Source organism: Ochotona curzoniae, unplaced genomic scaffold (assembly GCF_017591425.1).
Source record: "Ochotona curzoniae isolate NIBS_2020 unplaced genomic scaffold, NIBS_Ocur_1.0 contig_21, whole genome shotgun sequence".
Lineage (NCBI taxonomy): Eukaryota > Metazoa > Chordata > Mammalia > Lagomorpha > Ochotonidae > Ochotona > Ochotona curzoniae.
The window spans coordinates 10,280,846-10,306,002 of NW_024465322.1; the positions used below are offsets into that span (position 1 = coordinate 10,280,846).

Consider the following 25,157-nt stretch of genomic DNA (forward strand, 5'->3'; position numbering starts at 1 on the left):
TCCGGGAGGCCCAAGCTGCCTGTGGTTTCAGCTCTGAAACTCTTCTTGCCTTAGTTCTGTAATAACAACCTGGCAAGGCTGAGAGGGCGAACATGACGAGATGGTTGACGGGCACGGGCAAGACTGGATTCCGGCCTGTTCTTCCTTGATCTCGTATTACCGGCACCGGACGCCTCTTGGGGAATTCCCTGCTTGCTGCTCTTCTGCTTTTCTTACAGTGACACATTGGTGTTAGTTCAGGTCGGGTAAACCACTTGAACTTCACTTTGGTCATTATGTCCATGCCATCGGGCCTGGCAGATGAACACACCATCTCAGCGCGCTGTTCCTACGCTTGGGCAAGTGGGCGGTGTGCGCTGTGATTAAACAAGGTGGACTCCACTTTGCATCTGGCATGGGACTGATGTGGGCAGAGCCTCCGTTTCATTAGAGCAGCACTTTAAAGCAGGTCGGGTGCAACCGAGACTCAATTGAAAACGCATTATTCTATTTTGGTAGGGCCTCCAAGCTGATACATATTTAATGTAATTTTACAAGGAAGTTCAAATGTCAGGCAGACTCCTTTAAGGAGACAAATGACCTGAGCCTCACACTGGGTAATTTTAGAATAAACACTTGGTCTGTCTTCAGAGTATTTCCTGGACAGAAAGTAAGCTATTTGTGTGAGTTACGGGGAATAAACCTGACAGCGGTAACGGCACGCTGCTCTGTTGTCTGGGCCTTTGGGGGATTTATTTTCGGCTCCTGGGGATATCTCGCATTTTTCTACATTTTGTTTCTTTGCATTGGATTCTTGGAATTATGGGAGTTTGATGAAATTAATTTCCTACCTTCCTGTTTATCCAAGTTTATAGTATTATTTATCAGCTCATTCAGTCCATTAAATTGTCACAAGAATTTTTTAATTTATTTTACTATGGTAGAATAAGCTTCTTGTAGATGAACCCGCTCCCTTTGGTGGTTAACGCCACTCAGAAAACGGCCATTTTATTTCACAACTCTCCTGAGTTTTTCTGGAAATCAGTGCTTGGACTAGTCATATGCTGCGTGTTTGTCATCATGGGGAAGGATTTGGGCAAGAGGGAGGAAGTGAACAGCAGAGTTCCAAGTTGGACCTATCAGTCATCGACTAAGTGTGTGGCTGTCAAAACTCCCAAATCAGCTGAAAGACGAGAGTTTAAATGTCTTGCCTTCCTGTCAGAGCGCTTTAGGGGGGGTCTGAAATGACAATATCTGGGTGATGTGCTTGAATTTTAACACATTTCCAGAAATCACTAGATTTTTCAGGAACATTTTTTTATTTTGACTGGCCATGAAGTTACTTCAAACTGTTTCTTTTGCAGAAGACAATGTCTGAGCGTTCATGTGGCTAGAAGCAACTTTTTTCTGCAACAGAACTTCCCAGTGCTTGGAAAGCCATGGGGGAGGGTTTTGGGAGGGATGGGGGGATCCCAGAGCCTATGAAACTGTGTCACATAATGCAATGTAATTAATAATAAAAAAGAAAGAAACCAGTATCACATCTCTGTGCTCTGCGCTCTGCTCACCAGCAGAGGGCAGCACAGAGACCCACACAAGCAAACGGCATTGCACTTGCTTTCTGGGCTTCTCCCCAAACCCCAGAATCTCTAACCTTTCAAGGTTATATCTCATATGTATCTCCACTTCATATCCCGAAATCCCATGTTTCGTTTGGGTCTTTCTACTTTCTCTTGCTGTTTGTCTATCTTTTCCTAAATTAGTTACCTACACTTCTGTTACCAAAACTCAAACTTTTTTTTTTCTTCTTCACATTTCTTCCCTATTTTAAACATTTCCATTAACTCTGGAGATAAAATTCAAGTCCTTTCCTTAGTCCAAGAGTCTTGCATAATGTGGCCCCCTACTTGACTCAACATTTCATCTCACTTTTCCAAGGCCAAGAGTCTATTCCAAGCTATTGGGAATTCCACAATGTGGCGTGTTCTTCGTTCCTACATTTGTTACTTTTAAAAAAATCTATTATTTATCTTTAAAAACTCAGTTGACCAGGTTGTGCATTGCATGATAGGGGTGCCATTCACATTCCAGACATCACAGTTTAAAATAATTTTCTGTCAAATTGTAGTAAAATGTAAAATTTTGGTAAAATTAATACATAATAAATATTTTCTGATAGATGGAAGTATGGCATATTATCTTGAATATCTGGCACCATTTTCTACTCTGCACAGAGATACCATATGAATTAATGAAAAGGCCTAAGTTTAATGATAATTGTCTCTATTTCGGAAGCTATAAGGATTACCATCTCTCTTGCAGAACATTTTAAATGTAAAAGACTGATTGAATTTGAAAACTAATGCAAAATGAGTAGGGGAAATTAGAAGATTTATTTATCTTCTTTGTAAAAATTACTGATTTTCATTTTATCTGAAACAGGTTTGAAGGGAAGAAGAAGAGGAGGGAGAGAGCGAGAGAGGGAGAGGAAGGTGGGAGAGAAGGACAGAGAGGGGGAGAGAGGGAGGGAGAGAGAATTGTTTTATACCTGCTGGTTCATGTCCCTAAATGCCCACATCTGCCAGGGCCGGGCCAGCACAGACCCAGGAGCCCAGAGCTCCAGCCAGGTGTGGCACCGGGATAATGGCTGGCAGCAGTCCAAGCCCTTGGATCACTGCCAGCTGCCATCCACAGGGAACAGATTCAGGAGGCTGGAATCAGAAGCCACCCTGAGACTGAGACCAAGGTACACAGTGTGCTAAGCAGGCAGCCCAAGTGGCACCTGCTATTCCAAGCGCTAATTTCTTTTTGTTAAAACATGTTTTAAAATTTTTATTATAAAGGCATACTTACAGGGAAAATGAAAAACAGAGAGAAAGATCCTTCATTTGCTGGCTCAGTCCCCAAATGCCTGCAATGGCTAGAGTTGAGCCAATCTGAAGCCAGGAGCCCGGAGCCTCCTCTGGGTCTCCTAGCAGGGGCGCAAGGCATTGGGGCCATCATCCACTGCTTTCCTAGGCCATAAGCAGGGAGCTGGATGGGAAGTGGAACAGCTGGGACGCAGCGGGGCGAACTAGTCCATTGAGCCATCACTCTGGGCCCTATTACGTATTTCTGATATGTATTTATTACATATTTCTGACAAAGAGCAAAGGTTCAAGTTTCCTGTGGCATTTACTGGGATAATACAACCTTCTTGGGAAAAGTCTGTCATTATGTGTTCTACTCTTGATGGCTTAGGAACAAGTTCATCTCAAAACTTAGGGGCCTGACATGATAACAATGTATTTTGCTCCTAAACCTGCAGGTGGAGATGGCTCAGCAAGGACAAGTCTCTTGGCTCCCCTTGGTTGTAACAGAAGAGGCTGCTTCATCATACAGCTTCGGTTGTAAATTTTAATGAAATGAGACTCAAATGAGGGAATACGTGATGTGTCTCTGCAGTAATTAGTGAGAGAGACTTGACAATCATCCAGTTAATCTGATCAACAAAGACGGCCAAATCGGGGAGTTCAGATCCCAAAGTGGAGTTATTTGGCCAGGTCGATCCAAATTGACTCTGCACATTAATGACATTAACAACACAGCTGCCAGTGTCCTCAGTGGAGGATACAACGCACAGAGCTCGGAAACGGGTGACAGGTGGCAAAGGACGCAGACAGGAGACAGGTAACAACGGTTAACCAAGCAAATGCCACCGAGAGAGCAAAGATCAAGACATAGCTGTGGCTTGAAGAAACAAGACAATGGCCAGGATCATAAGAAAACAGCTGATAGTGAATACTGTCAGGAATAAACAAAAAGAGAGGGTAGCAAGAGGTGATTAACCCCACGGAAATCATGCCCGAGTACCACATGGGATTACAGATGATCAAAAGGTTTTTTGCTTTCACTAAATCAAACAATAAATCTCTTTAATTGAAGTATTTGGATGGAGATATATCTAAGCCCTTGATGGATAAATCCTGTTAGACGACGGGACTAAATGCAGCCTGTTATCATTAGTTGGTGAGTCTGAAAAATAGAATGATTTCCTATACTGATGTCACAGGTAAAAAAAAATTCAACGAGGCAATCATCAACTACCATGTCAGGTAACAGGAGTAAAACCAAAACTTTGTACAGTGTAGCAACCTAAAATATTCAACATAAAAGCATACGTTTGGCCTCATAACAATTTATTTCTTTGGATTAAAACGGTAGTTGAAGCAATGCAGAAGGAGAGAGCCAGAAGCGCTTTGAGCAACAGCAGGCACCACACATTCTACTTGCCTTGAGCGTCCACTCCCATCTACTCTGTCCGCACATCTCCAAAATCCCACAAAAGCTATTAATTTATGCCTCGTTGGACTCCCAATGTCTGTTCCCATTTCATTAGAGACTCATTATACTGAGATACATGGAGTATTTGCAAAGATTAAAAATACATTGAATGAGATCAGTATCATTAAGAATAAATGCTTTCCATTGGAAAAGAAATGATAAGCAGGTTGCTTTTTATGTCTGCTCAGTATAACACGGCAGATGGCCGGTGGCCAAGGCTGTCCGCATCGCTGGCACCACACAAACCTGTTTGTCACCCGGCTATTATGAGAATCAGATACTGGCCCACACCGGCCTTACGATCCTTCTGGAAGGCAACTTCCAAGATTAGCACAGTACAACCGCGCGCCATGAAAGGTGGCGGTTCATTCATATCAACGTGTGTCAGGACTCATGTTACGAGAAAGTTTATCTCAGCTCAAACAAGACTGAATGGTAAACACGGGGAGTAAGAACTTGGAAACATTGCCACACATTGCCTGTCAATGACTGGGATTACTTTCCTACCTGCAGTGGGAATATCTGGCAAGGTTCGCCTCTTCCCACTGAAGAACTTCTAATACATTTTCTGGAAGAAAATACTTTGAGATGGAACATTTTGCCATGGTTGTATTTCTCTGTAGTTAGCCTGCATAATATGAGAATTGCTATGAACTTATGGCTATCAAACACTTGAAATGTCATCAGAGTAACTGGTTTGTAAAGTTTATGAAGCTGCAAATTAAAATTTACATTTAAATAGTTACCCTCAGCTAATGGCTAACATAATTTAACTTTAGATTAGTTAATGGTTTTCATAATGAACAGTGCAGTACCAGTGACTTGCTATTCTAAATTCACGTGTCTGCAATATTTATCCTTATATTACCCCAAAGAGAGCTTTTACCAAAAGTCTTGACCTGACAGCCCAGACTCTTCTACAAATACCTTTTTCTAACACCTGTGGGATAGGTTAGAATTAGTTACATCACTAGTCAGGTGAAGAAGAAATGGGGTCCCAAACTCATCCAGCGTAATAGCTGATATTATATTTAAGAAGAGGGGAAAAAATTTAAACAGGCAAGGACAGTATAGAAGTTTGTCCTCGTTGTAATGGCTCCTTATTTTATATAGCAGGACTGGCACCGTCCACATCCCTGGCTGTACTGGGTTGCATCTGTCCTGCCCAGGGTCCTGGTGTGGTTATCCCGTGAGTTCACCAGGAGGCTGCCTTGACTGTGCACTGTATGCACACAGCTGAGCTGCCCACACTTGGCTATGTGCTCTGAAAATGCTGTTAGTGCATGACTTATGTGTCGCTGAAGAAATTAATAAGGAAAATAAAACTTTTTCAAGAAATTAAAAAAAAATCCAAACCTGTAGCAAAAACAGTACTGAAAGGGACATTCGCAATGCTCCTGTAAAACGTTGAGCTTCACATACTGTCTTGGACACAATATATCTTCAAAAATACTTGTTGAATATATTGTAATGATACACTGTGCACATTAATTCATTAAAGAACGAGTCAGGGTGCACAAAGAAGGCAAAGCTTTAGGAACAATATTTGTGAATTACACTCAGTCTTTCATATAAATTTCTCAGTACAAACTGAATGATTTAGATGAAACTTGGTCAAGCAAAGCAACTCTAGAAAATATAATAGGAAATTGCAGAAATGAACTGAAATACCACTTTGTTTTTCATAAAAAAAAAGTTTTGTGAACTGCTTCCTCAAAAGAGAAAGTGTTTTATTTAAAGACGATTCTGTTGACTTGACTGCAGACACAATGCTTAATTTCCTTTTGACAGTCTGCATTTGAGAGGTTTTTCTGCTGAGACACGAAGTCTGTCACCGCTAGCTCAAAGTAAAGGCCCTCATCGTGCAAGAAAGAAAAGCTCTCTCGAGGGCCATTTCTGAACTGCATATGTGTTGAAAAGCAACAATAAGAAGTAATATCAAAAGCAGCTTAAAAAGCATGAAGTAAGTGACTAAATGTAGGTTGTTTTGCTTATACTTAAGATATTGTGACATTTTCACATACATTGTTTTCAACCTCAATAGTTCATCTGCAGCTTTAATACACCATTCTTATTAGAGATAGAGAGAACCATGGGTCTAACATAGCCTAAGACAAACTACAGAAATATGAACTAATAAAAAGTACTGTATTTGCCAGAAAACTCAGAATACAATTTCTGTTAAATAATAACATATGGAGCCTGGATTCAGGAGGAAATCTAACACGATAACTTTTGATTCTCCCAAACACTCATGATTTCACCCATGCTTGGAATTTTCATATTCACGACAGCAAGATCATGTTTACAATTCAATTGTGCAATCCTGAACTGTAAAAATAATATTGCTCAGTTTCATCCATGCTGATGAAAAGTCTCGGCAATTCTGATGAGTTCTAAACCCATTCCTTTTCCGTGTCGACACCAGATAAAACTGTACTACTAAAGGGAATGTATGTGGCACCCCAAATCAGATTTTAAGTCCCTTAAAAACCGTGTTTTGTGACTTCCACCTTGCAATCTTTGTGTTTTAGCTTCCATACCTAGTAGTTACAATATCCCTATAAAAATACATTTCTGACAGCTCATACACTCGAGCCCATTCTCCAAGTCCCATGAACAGACCTCATTCCTCCAAGGAATCTTCTCCGAGGTTTCCTGTCCCAATTAAACGGAACTCTGAGTTCCATGATCCCTAGTTCCTTTTTGGCATAATATGTCTAGGTCCACTTGACCATGCCTGGGTTCACTGACTGTTTTTCTAGAAGAACTCATGAGTGACCATAAACTGTGGCCATTATTTAGTCCAGTGAAATGATGCGAAGCAAAATCAGCAACGGGAGACACGTGGGGTGAAGTCCGGAAGAAACCAGGAGTGAGCCTGAAGTTCACCCCAGACGACTCACACAGGATGCACTTAACTCTGGCAGCAACCAGCTGTGACCAAATGTGTGAAGCACTGTTCATCAGGAAAGTTTGTACCCAAAGCACTTAAAAGGGACTGATCACGTAGCACAAACCCAAACTCCAGACATCCAGAGCAAAGAATGAGTCAGAAGAAGTCATCCTGTCGGCAGTTCAGACAGAAAGAGACACTCCTATCGGGGAGGGTGGCACCTCATGTAAGACACAAGTTCCCAGATGCCAGCCAGTGCCCAACCTTGCCAGCAGGCCTTTCTGAGCATAGGGGTGTCAGAGCTGTCAGATGAACTTGTGTGTGTGTGTGTCGTAATACAACTCCCCTCAGCATGTCTACAGATATGTCTGTGTCTAACTTATCTCAGGGTAGGAATTTGCTTGCACTACCTCATCATTCCAGGAGGGCATAAACATTGTTCATGAAGCATCTCCAGACTCATTCATTCATTCAGAAATAGTCAAGAAAGCAGATGTAACAACACAGAGGCCTTTCCTGCCCCTCCATCCCAGCCAAGGGCCCTGCACCTGCTGTACAGGGGATCACAGTCCAAACTAGAGGAAAGACGGAGTACGAGGAATTAAACGGCTGAACCTCAGATAACTTGTTGTTAAATATAAAAAGGCTTTTTTAGAAATGGATGCACGACATTCCAATAATATAACATAACAGCCTTATTACCTTCCTTAATTCTGTCCATCGTGCAATTTGTCATTTGTAAGGATTTGTTTATTTAAAAGGGAGAGAGAAGGACACACACACACACACACACACACACACACACACACACACTTCCACTAATCACTCCATCAATACCCACAATAGTTGGGAATGCACCAGGACCAAACCAAGAGCCAGGGACTCTGTCCTGATCACCCATGTGGGTGGCAGGGACCCAAGGACGTGAACTGCCTTCAGCTGCCACTGCCAGGCACAGCAGCAGGAGGCTGGATAAGAAGTGCAAGAGTTCAGCCTTGTACTGGCACTGTAACAACCAATCAGGCATCTCAGTGGGCGGGCTAATCGGCTGCATCACAGTGCCTGCGCTCACACCTCAGTCTTACTCTACTAAAAATAATCGTGTTCAAAGTAAGGACTGTGCCTCAAATTCACTAGTGTGAAATGAGATTGATCACTTATGTGGATGCTGTCACGAAGGTATAAATGTTAAGACTCCCATAAAAGGACAACTAATTCTTTAGCATCATTACAAGCAAGGAGCCGATCTGACATTCGGGGTCTTAATTATTATATTAATTCTCACACTCTTGACAGTTTGATCTCTTCGACACAACAGTTTGACAAATTTATAGAGAAAGCTCTTCACTCTTCATGTTTTCTTCGCTAGCTTGAAAAGTTAAAGAACTCCACAATTTCTAGAGTTTGCCATTTCATACTTGGTAGGACATGTTGTCTTCCTGCATAGTTTATGGCTTAGCAATTCACAAAAAGGTTGTGAGGCCTCAACAGTGTGAGTGGCATTATGACTGTCACCCTGAATATAAATAAGAGGAACATTGCAGTGACCTAAGTGTGTGTGCACAGTGGATTTTGCCTCTCCTTGCCCACGTCTGCTATGGTTCAATTAAGATGACTATTGAAGAAGAAAGCTTTTCTTCCCTGAATAAAGTATATTTTTGTGATTCATCGTCTCCTACATGGGGAGACAATTCATATCAGAACACAGGAAGAGACGCTCTACTTAGACACTCTCGTTTCAGAAAGACTAAAATAAAAGCCTGAGATTCATAAACAAGATGTCTTCTACCAAACTCAACAAGCAATTTGGAAATGCTGCCACGGTTTCACCAATAGCTCACACAGCAGTACTCGGTGGGGCAGAGCTGGCTGCTAGGGCCATTTACACGTGTCTGCTCTGTGCTTTGTCAAATGATGGTGTTCCCGGGCCACCCGTGGGGCTGGGGGCGGGCCTTCGCTCGGAGTCTAGGATCGCAGACTCTGAGGGGCACCTGTGTAGGGTTACAGCTACAGCAATGACAACCTTGTCTCAGGAAGGTTAAGGCAAGGCGTCAGGGTTGCACTGGCTTCAGCTCTGAGCCTCGCAGCAGAGTTGAACCCAAACTCCCGAAAAAATGGAAGTCATGACCATTTGTATGAGGACTGAATGCTTTATGTTGGGTGTGTGGAGGTTATGTGCTTGATATGTAAACTAAACACTGTCCACATTACACTCTCATAGCAGCACAGCGCCTCCGGCACTGAAGACGCAAAAACAGCTCCTCTGTTTACACTGTGTACGATCATTTCACCCCGGTAAACAGCTGGAAACAGTTCAAGCCATTAACAAGCTACGTTTGTGCTTTACGGGTTAAATATCAGAAGTACTTCAAAAATTAAGAAATACAGAAGTTAGTAAATAAGAAAATGAGTATGTTCACTTACTTTTGAAATGTTACTCGATCGACTAGCAGATCTGCCTGGGGATTTGTCATTCTGAAAATAAAATCAGAAACACCAATTAAAAGAAAGGATGGTACCAGGGAAAACACGACACAGGAAGACATGAATTCTTTCTGTATATTCCGACCAGTAGATCTGCTTATTGCTTTTGCAGAATGGCATGCCTCCCACCAAACTGTATTTCTTTTAAAAATATCTGCGAATTTGAAAATATTTCAAGAATGTCTAAATGTTGCTTGAGCTGAGACTTTTATTTCTACGCAATGATTAATTCTCTGCAACAATGGCGGCAATTCCCTGGAAAGTAAAATTACATAATGAAAGTAAAACTCCACTGATTCTCATGTTGCTTCTGCGACCTAGAAATCCTGAGTAAACTCCGGCTCTCTGTGTCAGTATATCTTCTATTCCAGGTGCAGGATCCACACATCTAACTCGTGTTCTTGTGAATCGCACTGCCTGCTTTTCATGTTCTTTTTCACACTTCCAAAACTCAAAAACTCAGTAAGTGTAAAATTTAAAAACTTGATCCTTTCAATCCCTCCAGTTTTTACCTCTTAAGGAATTCACAATTTAACAGACCATAAGCATGGAAAATGCCATTTTCCTTCTTATTTTGTTTAGTTTTATTCTATTATTAGTGTCGTAAAATCTGAAAGTAGCATGGACCTAAGGAGGAGCTAAGCCCTCTCACTGGAAGCCGGGGGACGCGGTGTTGTCGCAACCACAGTGATGACATGTAAGTCATGGCCAGCCCTGGGCCTTCACAGTGGTCCTATGCATGGGTTAGCTTGTCATACTCTGCCAGGTCCCAGGGGGGAGGCAGTGCACCAGGAAACCAGCACTGGTGCATTACAACTTCAGGAGGTGATAATTACAGCCTGGCAGTGGTTAGCAGCCTTCCAAAAAACAGCAAACAGATACAGTTCCGCAGTCACCTTCCATTCCAGGACAGAGCTAATACTCATCAGTTTCCCTGCCTGTCACATAAACCATAAATCGCGCCTAGGATGTCCTTTTTTTTTTTTTCTATTGCGCTGTGCTGGGGCACCAGCCGTCAGAGCAAGCCAGTGGCTACATGAGGAAGGGCCCTCTGCTGACTTGGAACAGACACCTTGAACACTCACCAGAGAGAAATAAACTTGCATTTTGCTTTTAGACTGTCATATTTCCAGATTTATTTATATCAAGAGCCTTGTTTATCTTAATAGGAACACTACAAAATCAATAGCTTTCTATAAGCAATAAATATTCAGGAATTTAATAATAAAGATAAAAAACTACAAAACACTTAAGAATAAACTTAACAAGGGAAGCATAAAATCCTACTCAGAAAATGTAAACTACAAAACTATAATCTATAAAAATCTAACAGGAGCATAAATCGGTTTGACAAATGTCAGCACCGTTCTTGCAAGGGAGGGCAATTTCACAGAACTCCAAACCTCTATAAATTGACACATGAATAAAATATATTCTCAAATACATCTCCACCGGACTTTATTCCCTTTCTTCTAGAGGAAGAAAATATTTAAAATAATGCTAGAGAATATATGTAGATAAAGGAACGCCTGAGAATAGTTAAGAAAACAATGAAAGAATGAAGCAGAGTTTTTTTCTTATTATTATGTCAATGCGGTATTAGCATAGCCAATCATCAAAATACCAACACTATCCAGGATACAAAATCCAGAAATAGCCACAAGAATTTGATATATAATGAAATGGGGATTTCAATTCAGTGCTGAAAGGGCTGTGTATACAACAAACTGCGGAACAGCTGGCAATGTACTTGAAAGAAAAGTCCGACACTGTTTTCACAGTGTAGCTGAAACAAAATCCCAAATGTCAATAATGCAACTCTTTGTAATGTAACTTCAAGCCTAGGAGGGGAGAAAGCTACACAACTAAGATAGGAAAAGGAGCCTCAACTACTGCTATGTTTCAGTACGGCCTATGTGGACACATGACCAAAGGTAGAGTAAGCAAGCCAACAGCCATGCTACACAGAATGATGACAAAAGTTCCATTTCTATATTATGGATGTAGGTTGTGTCTATTTGACAAAAAAAAAAAGAAAGAAAGAAAGAGAGAGAGAGAAAAAGAAAGGAAGAGAGAAAGAAACAGAGAGAAAGAAAGAGAGAGAGAGAAAGAAAGAATGAAAGGAAGGAAGGAAGGAAGGAAGAAAGAAAGGAAGAAAGAAAAGAAGAAAGAAAGGAAGAAAAGCTAACAAGAAAACCCAAGAAGAAAACTTATTAGGAAAAGATAGGGACAGAAATTCTCAACAAAGGGTACGGGTTACGACAAATACATAATAAGATGCCTAAAATGATGAGCAGTCACAACATGTATATTAAACTAACAGAAAGACTTTGCTCTCTGCTCATCATAGCAGAAAGATGAATGTGTTGGTGGTCTCTTCTTTCAAGACTTATTTATTCATTTTAAAGGCGGAGTTTTGCCAAGAGATAGCAGGAGAGACACACACACACAGAGGTATCTTCCATTTGCTGGCACAGCAGCTGTAAACTTGTCATTACCACAATGAGACATCTGACAGGTGCTGCTCACGGAGCAAGAAGGTATACTTTGGCTTATAGTTTTGGAGGTGTTCAACACCGTTTCCTTCTGGAATATAACAGATGCTTAATTATTTAATTATTTTGTATGTTTTTAAAAGGATGTTAGCATAATCATTCTTGATAATAAGGGATAGCAAATGTGCAATAATTTATGATGCTGTTTCATTCATAAATAATGATATATGCTTTGATTTTTTTCAATAAAAAGCCACACTTATTATAAAATTGTGACTAAATTATTAAACCACAAGTGAAAAGCTACATTGGGTTGATTTTTGGTTATGGTATAATTTGGGTTTCATAGACCATATCCCTACATGTGGTAACATAATGTTTGGCAGCAATATTGAACAATTAGAGGCAATTATAATTTGGTCAGGGATCACAAAACGAATTTTTATTATTTTAATTATTGCTTGCTTATTTGGTAGGAAGGGAGATGGAGTTAAAGACGGAGAGAGCGTGATCAGCTGGTTCACTCTCCCGACACTGTCACTGGTGGAGGTGGGACCAGACCGAAGCCTGGAGCAGGGGACTCAGTGACTACCTGAGCCATTGCCTGCTGCTGTCTAGCGGCAAGGTGGGATCCGGAGAGAAGCCAGGGCTTGAACACCGGGACCCGAAGATGGGATGCAGATTTTATAACCCGGCATCTAAAGAGCTGAGCCAAGGGCCTGCCACCTGAGCTAGAATTTTAGAGCAGTCCCAAGAACGATGATGTGGTATGCGCTTAAAAGTGTCACTTGGAATTGTGGGGTTAGCAGCTACACCCTCTCTCTGTTAGATGACTCTTCCCTAATCACAGTATTTTAAATTAAAAAAATTTTTTTTCTACCAATTATTTTCATTTTAGTTAAAAGTCAGTGTGATGGAGAAAGCCGGACAGAGGCGGTGAGAGATTTTCCATCTGTGGGTTATTTTCCTAAATGCCCACAACAGCTAGGTAGAAGCCAGAAATCCAGATCCAATCTCTTAGGTATACACCCAAACCCAGCTGCTCAGGCTGACATCTGCTACCGCCTAACGTGCACAGTACAGTAAGTTATGATTAGAGGCAGAGCTGGGACTCTGACATGGGATGCTTGGGCTCCAAGAGGCATTCTTAGCTGCTGTGCCAAACGTCCACCCCTTCACTTTTAGATATTAGAACTTACTTTGGTTTTATAACCAAAGAGTTTCATGGATTTCATGCTTTATGCATGGGAAATTCTGAGGGCACTGAACTTTAATCTCAGCGGAAATCAGGGAGAGCCAAGATAGGCACTTAGGAAAATGAAAATAATATGAATTAATGACCATTTATTAAAGGTATTTGAATTTCTTATCATAGAAATAATCTCTAGCGATAAGATATAATAAGATAAGGGCAGACATATCTGGAAGAAGTTCCGCTTCAATATCAGAAGTTCAAGAGGCATAAAGACCTTTGACCACAAGTAGATCTTAAAATATAATGAATTCTCAACCTTTACAGGATGAATACAATTCAACACTTCTGAGATCTCCAATTACGATGGTTCATGGAACAATTACTAAAATTCTGGGTAAATATAATGTACAGAATTTTCATCTGTACAAGAAGATGATTATGTTGCTGTTATCAAAATACTGGTGTTTCAGAATAAAGTGGTAAATAATTACTTCGTACTAGGAAGATTCAGATGTTCATTTAACTAGTGTCTGGAAGTCTTTGTCAAAGTACAAAACTAAATTTTCATGAGGACTCTTGACCCAATTGCAAAGTCGAGGACATCTGCTAATCTGGCTTCCCTCGGCAGGACAGAGGTTCTCACCTTCACTGATCAATCCAGGCAAGCCACAGGACACATCAGCCGCAGTGGGCTGCAGCTACTTTAATGCTACTTAGTTTTTAACATATTTATATTATGTTCTATTATGTTACAAGAGACATGACAAAGAATGTTTAATTTTAATCATTTTAAGAGCCCTCTATTCAGTGGTTTAAGCACCTTCACAAAGTAATGCAAATTCTTTGTTAAAGTCATTTTTTAAATCTAATTTTTGAATATGTATTACAGTGCAAAAATAAACTAGCACAGAATTTTTAATTTTTTTTCAAAACACAGGAACCCTTGAGTTACGTCTGCAATTTTTTTTTGAAATGACAAGCACAGGTTCACCAATCGCCGAGATCACTTACTTATGAAGAAACTATCAATCTCTACCGGATTTCGTCAGTTGAGCCGGGCTCATCAGTTGGACTCACTCACTTCTTAGTGTCCTTCAACCTCTCTATGAATAATGAACGAAGTCTAATAAACAGCCAATTAATTGATCAGCACTGAACGGGACTGACACTCTACAGCGGAAAAGAAAAAAGGCTGGGACAGAGAAAATCAAGTCCTTAACTTCACCTGCCCATTTAGTCACGCTGTCACCCACCCCCTTGCTAACATCCTGTCCTTCCCGAGGGGATGTGAAGAAGGCGGCATTGAAGTATGAAAAGAGAACCTACGCACCTTTTTATGAAGCCTTCTTGTTATAGAGCATTCGCTCGCATGACCCATGTCCAATTTGAAAAATCCCATTGTCCAAAAAAATATACTCAAGGAGGATGAGTAATTTACTAACATAGCAAGAAATACTGAAGACCAAAGTGACCTGTGTCATTACATGTTCCCTCTACAGAGCACTGGATCTCAGGTGAGATGCTCCAAGGAGTGTTCAAAGCCTGACCTGCTGTGGGGCAAACAGGCAGCAGACCTAGCGACGAATGAACTTCACATCTGCCAACTGCAGACAACTGTTCAACTTAGTAAAGAAATGCCCAGTATTGTAACAGGCAAAGATGCTGTAGTTCTACATCTGAGAGGGTACATGCAGATCTGTATTTTGAAACATTTTTTCAGATGATCTCTTTGGGGACGAGCAGTAGATTGATTTGCAAAGGATCTAGAGAGGGAACAAAGTGCCACTTGGAAGAATACAAGAGTTTGTTCGTGTTGGCTGGAATTCCGTTCTCCAAATCAAATTAGGAGGTGGGCACTTAAATAATCACAGCATTTTCTGAATTTTAACAAGGAACTTCAACATTAAGATGATTCATTTGAAAGGCATAGAGGCGACAAGTTGAGAAATGATAAGAGGTGGAGCAGGAGAGCAGAGAGAAGGGGGACAGGGACAGAAACTACGCATCTACTGGTTTACACCCCAAATGCCGGTTACATTCAGGCCCGGGCAAGGCTAACGCCAGAGGCTAGGAACTCTATTTGAATTTCTCGTGTGGGTGGCAGGGGCTCAGGGATTCGGACCCTCTCCTGCTGGTTTCTCAGACATATTACCTGGAACTTGAAGGGTCAAGGAGATTCCAGTCCATGGGAGAGGTCAGCCTTGGACACTTGGGAATAAGCTTAGGGTCGGTGGAAAAAAGCGGCCGAGCCCCTGGCAAGCTTGGTGTCTTATGGGCTTTAAGAGAAATAGGCAATGTTTATTTCCAAGTTCACATTTCCATTCCTCCCTCTGATAACACCCGCTGCTAAACTCTCGGTATGTGCTCTGCTTAGCAAAACAGCAGAAGGGATGACTTTCAACTTTGTGTTGAACCAGACGGAGCAGCATCCAGCTGTTCGTGAGTCAGCAAATGATCTCTGCTTCCATATCTTTTTAAGTCACTACTCTCCACTATCTCATTATTCCATAGACATTTCCAGCAACATTGTAGGGACGATCAATGTAGGCATTAGCTCCACAGGGGATCCCTTCTGAGAAATTCGCATTTATTCCATCATTCCTGGGGTGCAATTTCACCATACCAGGACAAACAGATGGGAATGGTTTGCAATGGATAACTCAGCTGGTAAAATTTCAGGACTAATAAAGTCAAGGTTAGGAGATTTTTCTCTATGGTAATCATGGAGCAATTAACTTAGAATGAGAAATAATTTTCCAAAGGCAGTGATTAAAGATGTACCTTGGCCAAAGATCACTGTCACTATGAAACCCAGGTGGGAGAAGAGGCAGGCTTAGCCTGTCAATCAGCGGACTCATTAGTCCAAAATGACTTGCTAGGGGTGTCTTACAGGCTCAGACAAGGAAGAAGGAATTAGAGGCAGAGAAGGACAAAGCAGAAATAACTGGAAAGGATTAAAGAACTCACATACAAGGGCATCTCAAAAAGGCCATGGGAAAAGAAAACAAAAGGTAAGTTCATTTTGGAGAAAAATTTGAAATATGTGCATATGCAGGGTCATGAAAATGCAAAATATAAAAGAGCATCAACGTGTTTCAAAATTCTCCTCTGCTGCAATAGACTTAGCCTTTAGTTCCATTTTGCAAGAATGTTTTGAAGTATTTTTGTATGTGTTTGTGGAAATACCAAAGAATTGAGATGGCACATATGGTTGTAACCACTGAAGGGCAAACACCTGGAGTTCCTCAGTGTTTTGTGCGTATGGTGATCTGTTATTTCTCTGAATGAAGCACCGAGCTGGCCATGTTCACAGGATGACGTGTCAGCATGAACGTTCCCACTCAAAGACCAACCTGCTCATGGGTTGAGCTCTGCTTAAAATGGCGTTTTGAAGATGAGCGCTGGAGCAGTACTCAAGAAGAAAATTAAATTTATGAATGACAGATAAAATGATGTGTTTTTGTATGTACTTGTAAACAGAATAGTACAGGTTTTTAATGAAGTCAGAACACGAAAAGCTGTGGTTCCTAGTTAGATCTTTAGTGTGCAGGGTAAGAAGCATTTGGTCCGCCAACTGGGTTATTAGCAATTGGGTATCAGGCACACGCGACTGCAAATAAGCCAGCTTTGACTAAACCCAAATTGAGAACAAGGTGTTCTTGAAAGACTTGAGGCCGCTGACTGGAGGAGGACAAACCAATGAATACCACTTTCTGTCGAGACACTCCACGTCCTGATCCAGGCAGATCTCTTTGAGAAGCAGCGTATCAGCAGAAGTCCTCCCTCCACTTGCAGGTCTCTGACATTGCTTCATGATGTTCTATCTCAATCCCAGTGGATTACATTGAATATATGTGATACCTTACAGGTGTGTGTGTCTGCCTCCTAGGACTTCCCTGAATCTTAACGAATAGGTATGAGTCACCTAAAAGTGAATGTCTTCAAACTTAAAAAAAAAATTATATTCGCTAGGAGGGAGGGTTGAGGAAGAGGAAGAGACCCAGAGGGAGGATTCCTCAGCTGGTTTGACCCCCGCCCCACGCTTTCAGTGGCTGGGAGCTGGGCACTCACTCCAGATGTCCCATGCAAGTGGCAGGGATTCAACTGCTTAAGATGTCATCTTATGCCTTCTGAAATATGAATTAACAGAAAGCTAGAATCAGCAGAGGAGCCAGCACTGGATCCAAAGTACATGGGAAGTGGGATTTCCATTGGTACCTCCAATGTCCAGCCAAAAGCTCATCCTTATAAAAAGTTTTTAACTCTCTCTCTTTTTTTTTTTAACTTAGGAGGTCATAGCACAGCCAACACAGATCAATTTATTTTTGCTTATGCCTCAACCATGTTTTTCTGTTACCAGTAGCATGCATCTCCAGGTGTTCTGCTCAGTCACACTTCTTTAAAAATTTGTATTTTATTTTAATTGCAGAGAAGAAAGCAGCCATGCTCCATTATTTCTGTTTTAGGTTTTGAAGTCTCTGTTTATACAGCACTTATCTGTTTTTAAAATGGAGAAATAAAGCATTTGTTTTAAATAATATCCTTGACTTTGTAGAGGGTCAATTAGGGAAAGATGAACAATGTCAAATCAGGAAGCAAGCAACATCAGAAATCAACTTTGGAATGCTGTCTGACACTGAGCATTCACTAAGGGTTCAAAAACAATCATTACATGATTAGTTCATTTTGTGTCGAAGCTGCCAGCATTGCCACTCTCCTTGCCCTCGCTGATGGGAGCAGAAGAGAGGCACTGAGCACATGTCATCAGCTACACCAAATGAATAGAGAAGGCAAAGATGGTGTGGACAAGAATGCGAGGTGTGGCCAGGTTCATGTGTGTGGAAACTGCACACTAATTACCTCCACCTAATTTGCTTCTCTGCTTCAAATGAGTCAGAGACGGTGCCACACATTAGAAAGACAATATAGCATCTTTAGTAGGGAAGAGACGAACATTCTCCTAAAATGATACTGTCTTTGACAGTATGAAAAAGTGTAACAAAACAAACACACTGAAATTGATGCTAAAATATGCAAGTCCAACTGCAGATTTGGTTCTGTGCATGCGACAAATCACCTTGGATCTAGTGAGAAGCACTTCTAATTTAAGTGTTCCATGGAATGTCAACCTAAATTTGTAACTGAGCCCTATTTTCAAATCAATTTCTATCTGTGCCACGTGGCATTCCTGCCATCAATGGCAGAATGTTCCTGCTCTCACAGCTCTGGTTTCATCCTCCTTTTTCTCTTTATCTGTCCCATTTCCTCCCTTACCCCAAACCCGACCTTTTCCTGAGAACCATTCGCATGGATGAGCATGTAACAGTTTCAACTGAGGCTCTCCATCCTTGGAAGTACAGCCTAAGGTGACTGCGTGGATATCCTGTCTCCCTCAGGCTGCCCAAGTCACTTGACCTCACCAGCCCTCACCTTGACCATCACACATCGACACTGGGGAGTTTGGTGGAAGAGACACTTGCTCAAAGTGAATAAATAAATACATAAATAAGTAAGACTAAATGAAAGTACAAATTCAGACAGATAAATACACCACTGAAGCTGGACTTCACCCTTCAATTCACTGGGTGAACATTCTAAAATCACACCTTGCAGAGGTAAAACAAACAAACAAAAAACACAAGGTTTAGGGTATGGTCAAAGTACATTCTAACAGGAGATAAATATGTAACATGAAGAGATTGCACTGCAGTGTCACCAGGAAAAAGAAAGAATTCATCTCCTTTCAGGGAACCACACAGAAAACTGCCGTTCATAAAATGTGAGAGAGAAGAAAACGACTTCAAGATTTTTTGTAACGATAGGCAGGCTGAATCCAGAGCTACCTAGGCCAAAATATCTCCAGCTGGGAATTTATTTTACAGTGATTTCAAGCTGGGACTGCCCCAAGATTCTGGCAAAAGCAAACATAAATTTTCTCTAATGGAACCTAAGAGTACTTTCAAGTCAAAAAGCATCCTCACTGGTAAGGTTCCCAGACAGACAGGCCCAGAGGCAAACCCCAAATTTCACAATAAGGTACACAGGTGACACCCCGCTAGTTAACGGACAGCCGAATTTGACAAGTAAAGGCTTCAAGTGCCAGTGGTGTGAGACATGCCATATGTTCTACATATTTAATAAAATAAATGAGAACATTGGCTATATGACTCCCGGAGGAAATGCTATTAAAAAATCATCAAGCAGATTCCAGCACAAATTCAACAAAGGACCAAACTGAACCTTTTTTTTTCCCTTTTAGCTAAAAAAATACAATCATATAATAAGCAAAATTAAAAACTCAAGTGGTTAGTTTAACCAGTAAGTATATGCTATTGTTAATAGAATGAGTTGAAAGATATGAAGTGCAAGAATTTGCACAGAATGAATAAATGAAAATGCAAAACAGAAACGTGTATGATTAAATTCGAATTCCCAAGATCTATCAAAGCATGAGAATGAAATAAAGCTTTATGTGACTTTTCCCAGTTTGTTGCCTTTCTATATTCTATATGCATTTTAAAATTGACTTGTTAATTTCTACAAGAAAAAAAAATCCTGGAATTATTAATGCCATAGCATGGAAGTATAGGACATAGTGGGGGGCAAATGTCTGCTGTTTCAATGGGGGTCAAACTGTAGCAGCAGGACAAAGATCAGTTCAAGGTCCCTGGGGTAGGTGATTTGCCCAAGAGGCTCACATGGTACAGCACTTAGAGAGAGAGGAAAAGGGGAGGGGGAGAGAGGAAAGAAGGGAGAGAGCGAGCGAGCGAGTGAGCAGAGGAGGAACAGATCTGACTCTGGTGATGCCTTGATCTGCACAGCCACACTGTGCTACCGAAAGGACCAGAGTCTTCCTAGCGGTATGGGAGTCTTCCAGCTGTACGGGAACAGATCCACCTGCTTTATGCCCAACAAAGAACCTGATCCTTTTTATAGGGAATATGGGATGAGTGTCGTCATCTCTTTTCAGGGAAATCTCCCAGTCCCCTGGCCCATCCTGCGCAAAGTACAAGCGGTGAACAGTAGCACATGGACTTCCTCCCTGCAGGTACTTTGGTGACTTCTTCTCTCTCATATACGAAGGCAGCATGTCACCTAGTGTTCATTCAAATATTTCTCTCTGCAATTGTGTACGTTTTTATGATATAAGTTTTTTTGATTGATTTATTTTTATTGGAAAGGCAGATACACATAGAGGAGGAAACACAGAGAAGATCTTCTGTCTGATAATTCACTCCCCAAGTGACCGCAATGCATAGAGCTGTGCTGATCTGAAGCCAGGAGCCAGGCGCTCTTCTGGGTGTCCCTTGCGGGGGCAGGGTCCCAAGGCTTTGGGTCATCCTCCACTGCTTTCCCAGGTCACAAGCAGGGAGCTGGATGGGAAGCAGGGTTGCTGGGATTAGAACCAGCACCCATATGGAATCCTGGTGCGTTCAAGGTGAGGACTAGCCGCTAGGTCACTGTGCCGGGCCCTGATAGGTTTTAGATACTATTTCGTTAAGCTTATTCCTGTGTATTTTAATAAAAAGCATCACTTAATTACACTATTGGGCAAATATGTCACATTATTCTGTATTAATATATAATTAAACATGTGAGAATTATAAATTTCAGAAGTATAGCAGCAGGCATGGACACACACTCACACACTCAGGTCCCTCGTGCTGGCGAGAACTCAATCACTTGAGTTATCAGCACTACTTCCCAAAGCTTCCACTGGTAGAAGCCAGAACTGGCAGCTGAGACAGAGATTAAACCTAAGCACTCCGGCGTGAAATGCAAAGCGAGGACTTTAGCTGCCAGGCCACCACCCTGGCCCTAGAAAGTGCTTCTTAAAGTATGCATTCAACAATGAAGTATATGAAAAAAATTTAGCTGGTATGATGTTACCTTTACTAATTTTTATTGAACTAAAGACAAAATGAAGGCATCATAGGAAAGTAGTGCAATATCAAATACCAGACATATTTTGAAGAAAGACTACTAAAATTTGTTTTTTTCTTTCATCCTTAACCTCGTTAGGCATTTATTGGCATGCATTTTTGGATCATGATAAGTGTTATGTAAATGTTAAGAATTGTAATTATTAGAGACAAATCACAAGAAAGTATACTAGTCACAGAACATATGATATAGGATAAATAGGAGGTACAAAACGTCCTTAAAAAATGAAAGATAGGAACTACCATCTGGACAGACTGGCAGAACAGCCTAAAGAGGCACATCCAAGAATAAGAATCAGAAACACGTGAAAATCTACTCCAGCCATAATCAAAAAGCCTAGAAGGAAGCCAAATCCATACATAACATTTTACTCCCACTAAACTGGTAGAAACTAGAGTTTGACAATATCAAGTCTTGGCAAGAAAGTGTTGTTATCATGAATGCCCTGCTGGGGGAAGTTGAAATTGCTACAGCTGCTTTGGAACATATTTTGTCTTTGCCAATAAAACTGGAGGTATGTACACTTAATGGCAATGTTGTCTACCAGCATTTATATGCGGATTTGTTTCTGCGTTTTCTTTTAAATCCATAAGGGACTTCCAAAAATCTCATTGAACATAGTTGTACAAATGAGTTTATGTGGGAGAAAAAAATTTTAAAATTCATGCAAACTTTTCCTATAATACACATCATAAAATATGTGTTTTCTCTGAGCTTTTGGATGAGCCCACATATGAATAGATTACTAAAAATTTTGCCTTATTATAGAGTCATCTTTTAATTCCATTCTAGGAACAGTTTGATCTGCATTTGCACATTGATACACGTGTCTAATAAATACTCCTTTGCACTACTTATTATGTAATGAAAATAAAATTACTTCCTTGAACCCGATGAGTTCCCCAATTTCTACCAGATAAGAATTATTTTTTTTCAGCTTTAACTTGGCATTTCAGCTACTTAGTATTCAGGAAAATTCCTTTTCACTGAGGCTGCCATTGCTGTTTTCTGATTTTAATCACCACAGTTCCAACTTTACGAGAGGTTTCTATGGAGAGAAGATGGCATGAAAGATGAGAGGTGGTCTTTATATTAAATCCCGTATCTCACTAGTGTATGTCTAAACTCCCAGCTGTGATAGAACAGCAGCTACAAGAGGCCTCTGTGAAAGGCACAAAACACTGCTGTCATATTCAAAGGACTAATTGTGACAGACAGTGAGCAGGATGGCTTCCCCTCCTCCAGGGTCTCACTATTGTCACCAGGGTTTGGGTTGGATGAACTGGGACCTCTGTCCAGTGTCACCCTTCCCATGTGCTTTGGCACTACAGTATCAAGTACTACAAACAGCATCCACCACTCTGCCCATCCCTCCTCTAAATCCACAATGATGACGCTACTATGCTTTGCATGCTTGGAATGTCAGCTTAGGAGAAACTGGAAAGAAGATCGCCTAAAAGAAGGCTTGTTCTGGGTTTGTTACCGTCTCAGCAACAGTGAGAGATCTTTGAGAAGAACCTCCAAAGAACACTACCTAGCTGCACCTTGCTTTCACAGATTTTAAAGCAACCGTTTTAAATAAATTAAGTATTCTGCTGACCAAAAAGAAATTGTGGACACTTTTGAGTTGCTACAGTTGCACTAAATGGCCTTGAATCAAATGGCTATTTGAGCATCACAGAAGAGAGCTGAACGGTTATTACCCAAGGGCTGAGCCTTTCGCTCGCTTCACGTGTTCAGATGTGGTCTGCTCACGATGGCAGGGTTTAACGGCAGCTTATTCATGACTCAAAGGGATATTCAAAGAAATCCTTCCCACACTGGAATTAATTAATTTAGTTCGTGACTTAATTTTGTTTGGGATTAGTGGAAAATGCATGGTTCTAGCAAGAGTATTCATTATGAAAGGATTTTATTCATTTTCTCATCTGGTATTTTCTTTCTATTTCTTTTTGCACTAGTTTCTCTTTTTGAAACTGTTTTTTTAAATGCAGGACTAGATTTCTTGTATAAAGTACAAGGGGTCGGGAAGGCGGGATCCTAACTGGAGATGCTACTGCTGCTGCCAGTCCAAAAATGAACTTGCTTCAGAGGGACAACATCGGAGGGTCCAGCAACAAAATGGGCAGGATCTCAGCTTAGCCAAGGACCTTCCACCAAGATCAGTTTTAAGAACTGGACTTTCACATGATGTTTTTAATTGAAAAAAAAAAGCGCACATGTTTCTAATTATAATTTGGAAACTATTCATTTCTCAGAGATCTGTACTTCTTAAGTTCCTTCCATGATTTAACCTAGAAGTTGAGAGAACAATTTAAATTTTTGTTAGGAGATAAGGAAAAGACAGAAGCCTAAATTGAAATTTCAGTCTGTTCAGCTGACAGACATGCTGTGACCTGTGTGAGGGCAGCGGAAGTGGACAACGGATGCTTTGGTCCCTGACATTTAACCACACATTGGATCACCCAAGTCTCGTCCTGACGTGCTGGAAGGCTTGCTTGGGACTTGCTCACAGATATCTCAGACAGGTCCCTCTTGTTTCTTTCTTCAATATTGACCATACGAATGCAACTCTACAACTGATAACAGCAGAAATATGCTTTCTAAAGATTAATTTTATTTTTATTGGAAAAGCTTATTTGTAGAGAGAAGGAGAGACAGAAAGAAAGATCTTCTGTCGGCTGGTTTACTCCCCCAAATGGCCATAAATGGCCAGAGCTGAGCAGATCTGAAGCCAGGGGCCAGGACTTTCCTCGGGGTCTCCCAAGTGGGAGCAGGGTCCCAAGGCTTTGGGCAAACCTCTACTGGCAGAAATATTTTTTGCACTGATTTTCACATACAAAATTTAGTGGCAGTATAATAGAGACTATGATCTCCAAATGTGAAAATATAATGCAGTATGCATCTCTAGTTCCACATCAAAGATGGACTCCCAATGAAATTGTTGGACATTATCTAGACAATAGGATGCTGGAGTGTCTGACATTGTCTACATTAACAATGTCGGGGCACACTTAAATAACAGACTGATGGACTTATGACTGCTTACGAACAACTCTACTACTGTAATAATATGAGGAAAATCAGTCAGGGAGTGGGAGTTTGGGGAGAGGGAGTGGGGAAATGCCAGACCCTATGGAATTGTACCATAAAATTCAAAAAAAATATTTAAAAAAATTCTTTACTATAAAGGTGTTTTCCTCATGAATTGCACTTCCAATTGCTGCATTCCCAGCAGTCAGCGTTATAATCACAGCTCAAGAACAGGCGTAAACATTAGAGTTTTAATCAGAAGCTATAACATCCTTATAATTTTAAAAGTGATCCTTTATGTCTCATGATCATGATATTTTTCTACCTGAGGAGAAATCATTCATGATGTTTCTTTTCCAAAATGTACATGTTTAGAAGTCAAGAACTTTATCATTACTAAAGCACCATATGTAAACTGGAAGTTTGGATGGTGACAGAGAACTAGCAGCTCAAGAACTATTTTCTAGTGATAAATGCTTTCCTTCATGTGTGAAAGCTTAAATGTGACTTTTTTGGGCAAGTTTATGATACAATATATTTAAGCAGATCAATACTTTAACATGCAAATAAATTCTTTCATATCCCAAAAGCCACATGACAAGCTGTCTTAGATATGTTCAATACTGCATGATAAGCTGTTCCTTCATTTGGACAATACATGATTAAAAGTGCTTTAGGGTTAAGGATCTCATGATGTGATCCATTATTCTAAGTTACAACCTGCCATTAGATTTTCTCATTTTACTTCAAGTAGATGATTTCCTGACTATGATCATGAGCAGCACATCTGTATGCTGGCTGGAGAGTT

The 25,157-nt window shown here is 40.8% G+C and overlaps 1 protein-coding gene across 2 annotated transcripts in view; it reads right to left on the reverse strand.

Moving 5' to 3' along the window:
* The window catches only part of MARCHF1 (membrane associated ring-CH-type finger 1), a 202,049-nt gene that overhangs the window by 86,692 nt on the left and 90,200 nt on the right, over nucleotides 1-25,157 (reverse strand). For both annotated transcript variants that reach the window (XM_040971356.1, XM_040971354.1), the window contains exon 2: nucleotides 9,623-9,673. In XM_040971356.1, coding sequence (XP_040827290.1) covers nucleotides 9,623-9,673 — 51 coding nt within the window. The remainder of the gene's footprint in view (nucleotides 1-9,622; nucleotides 9,674-25,157) is intronic.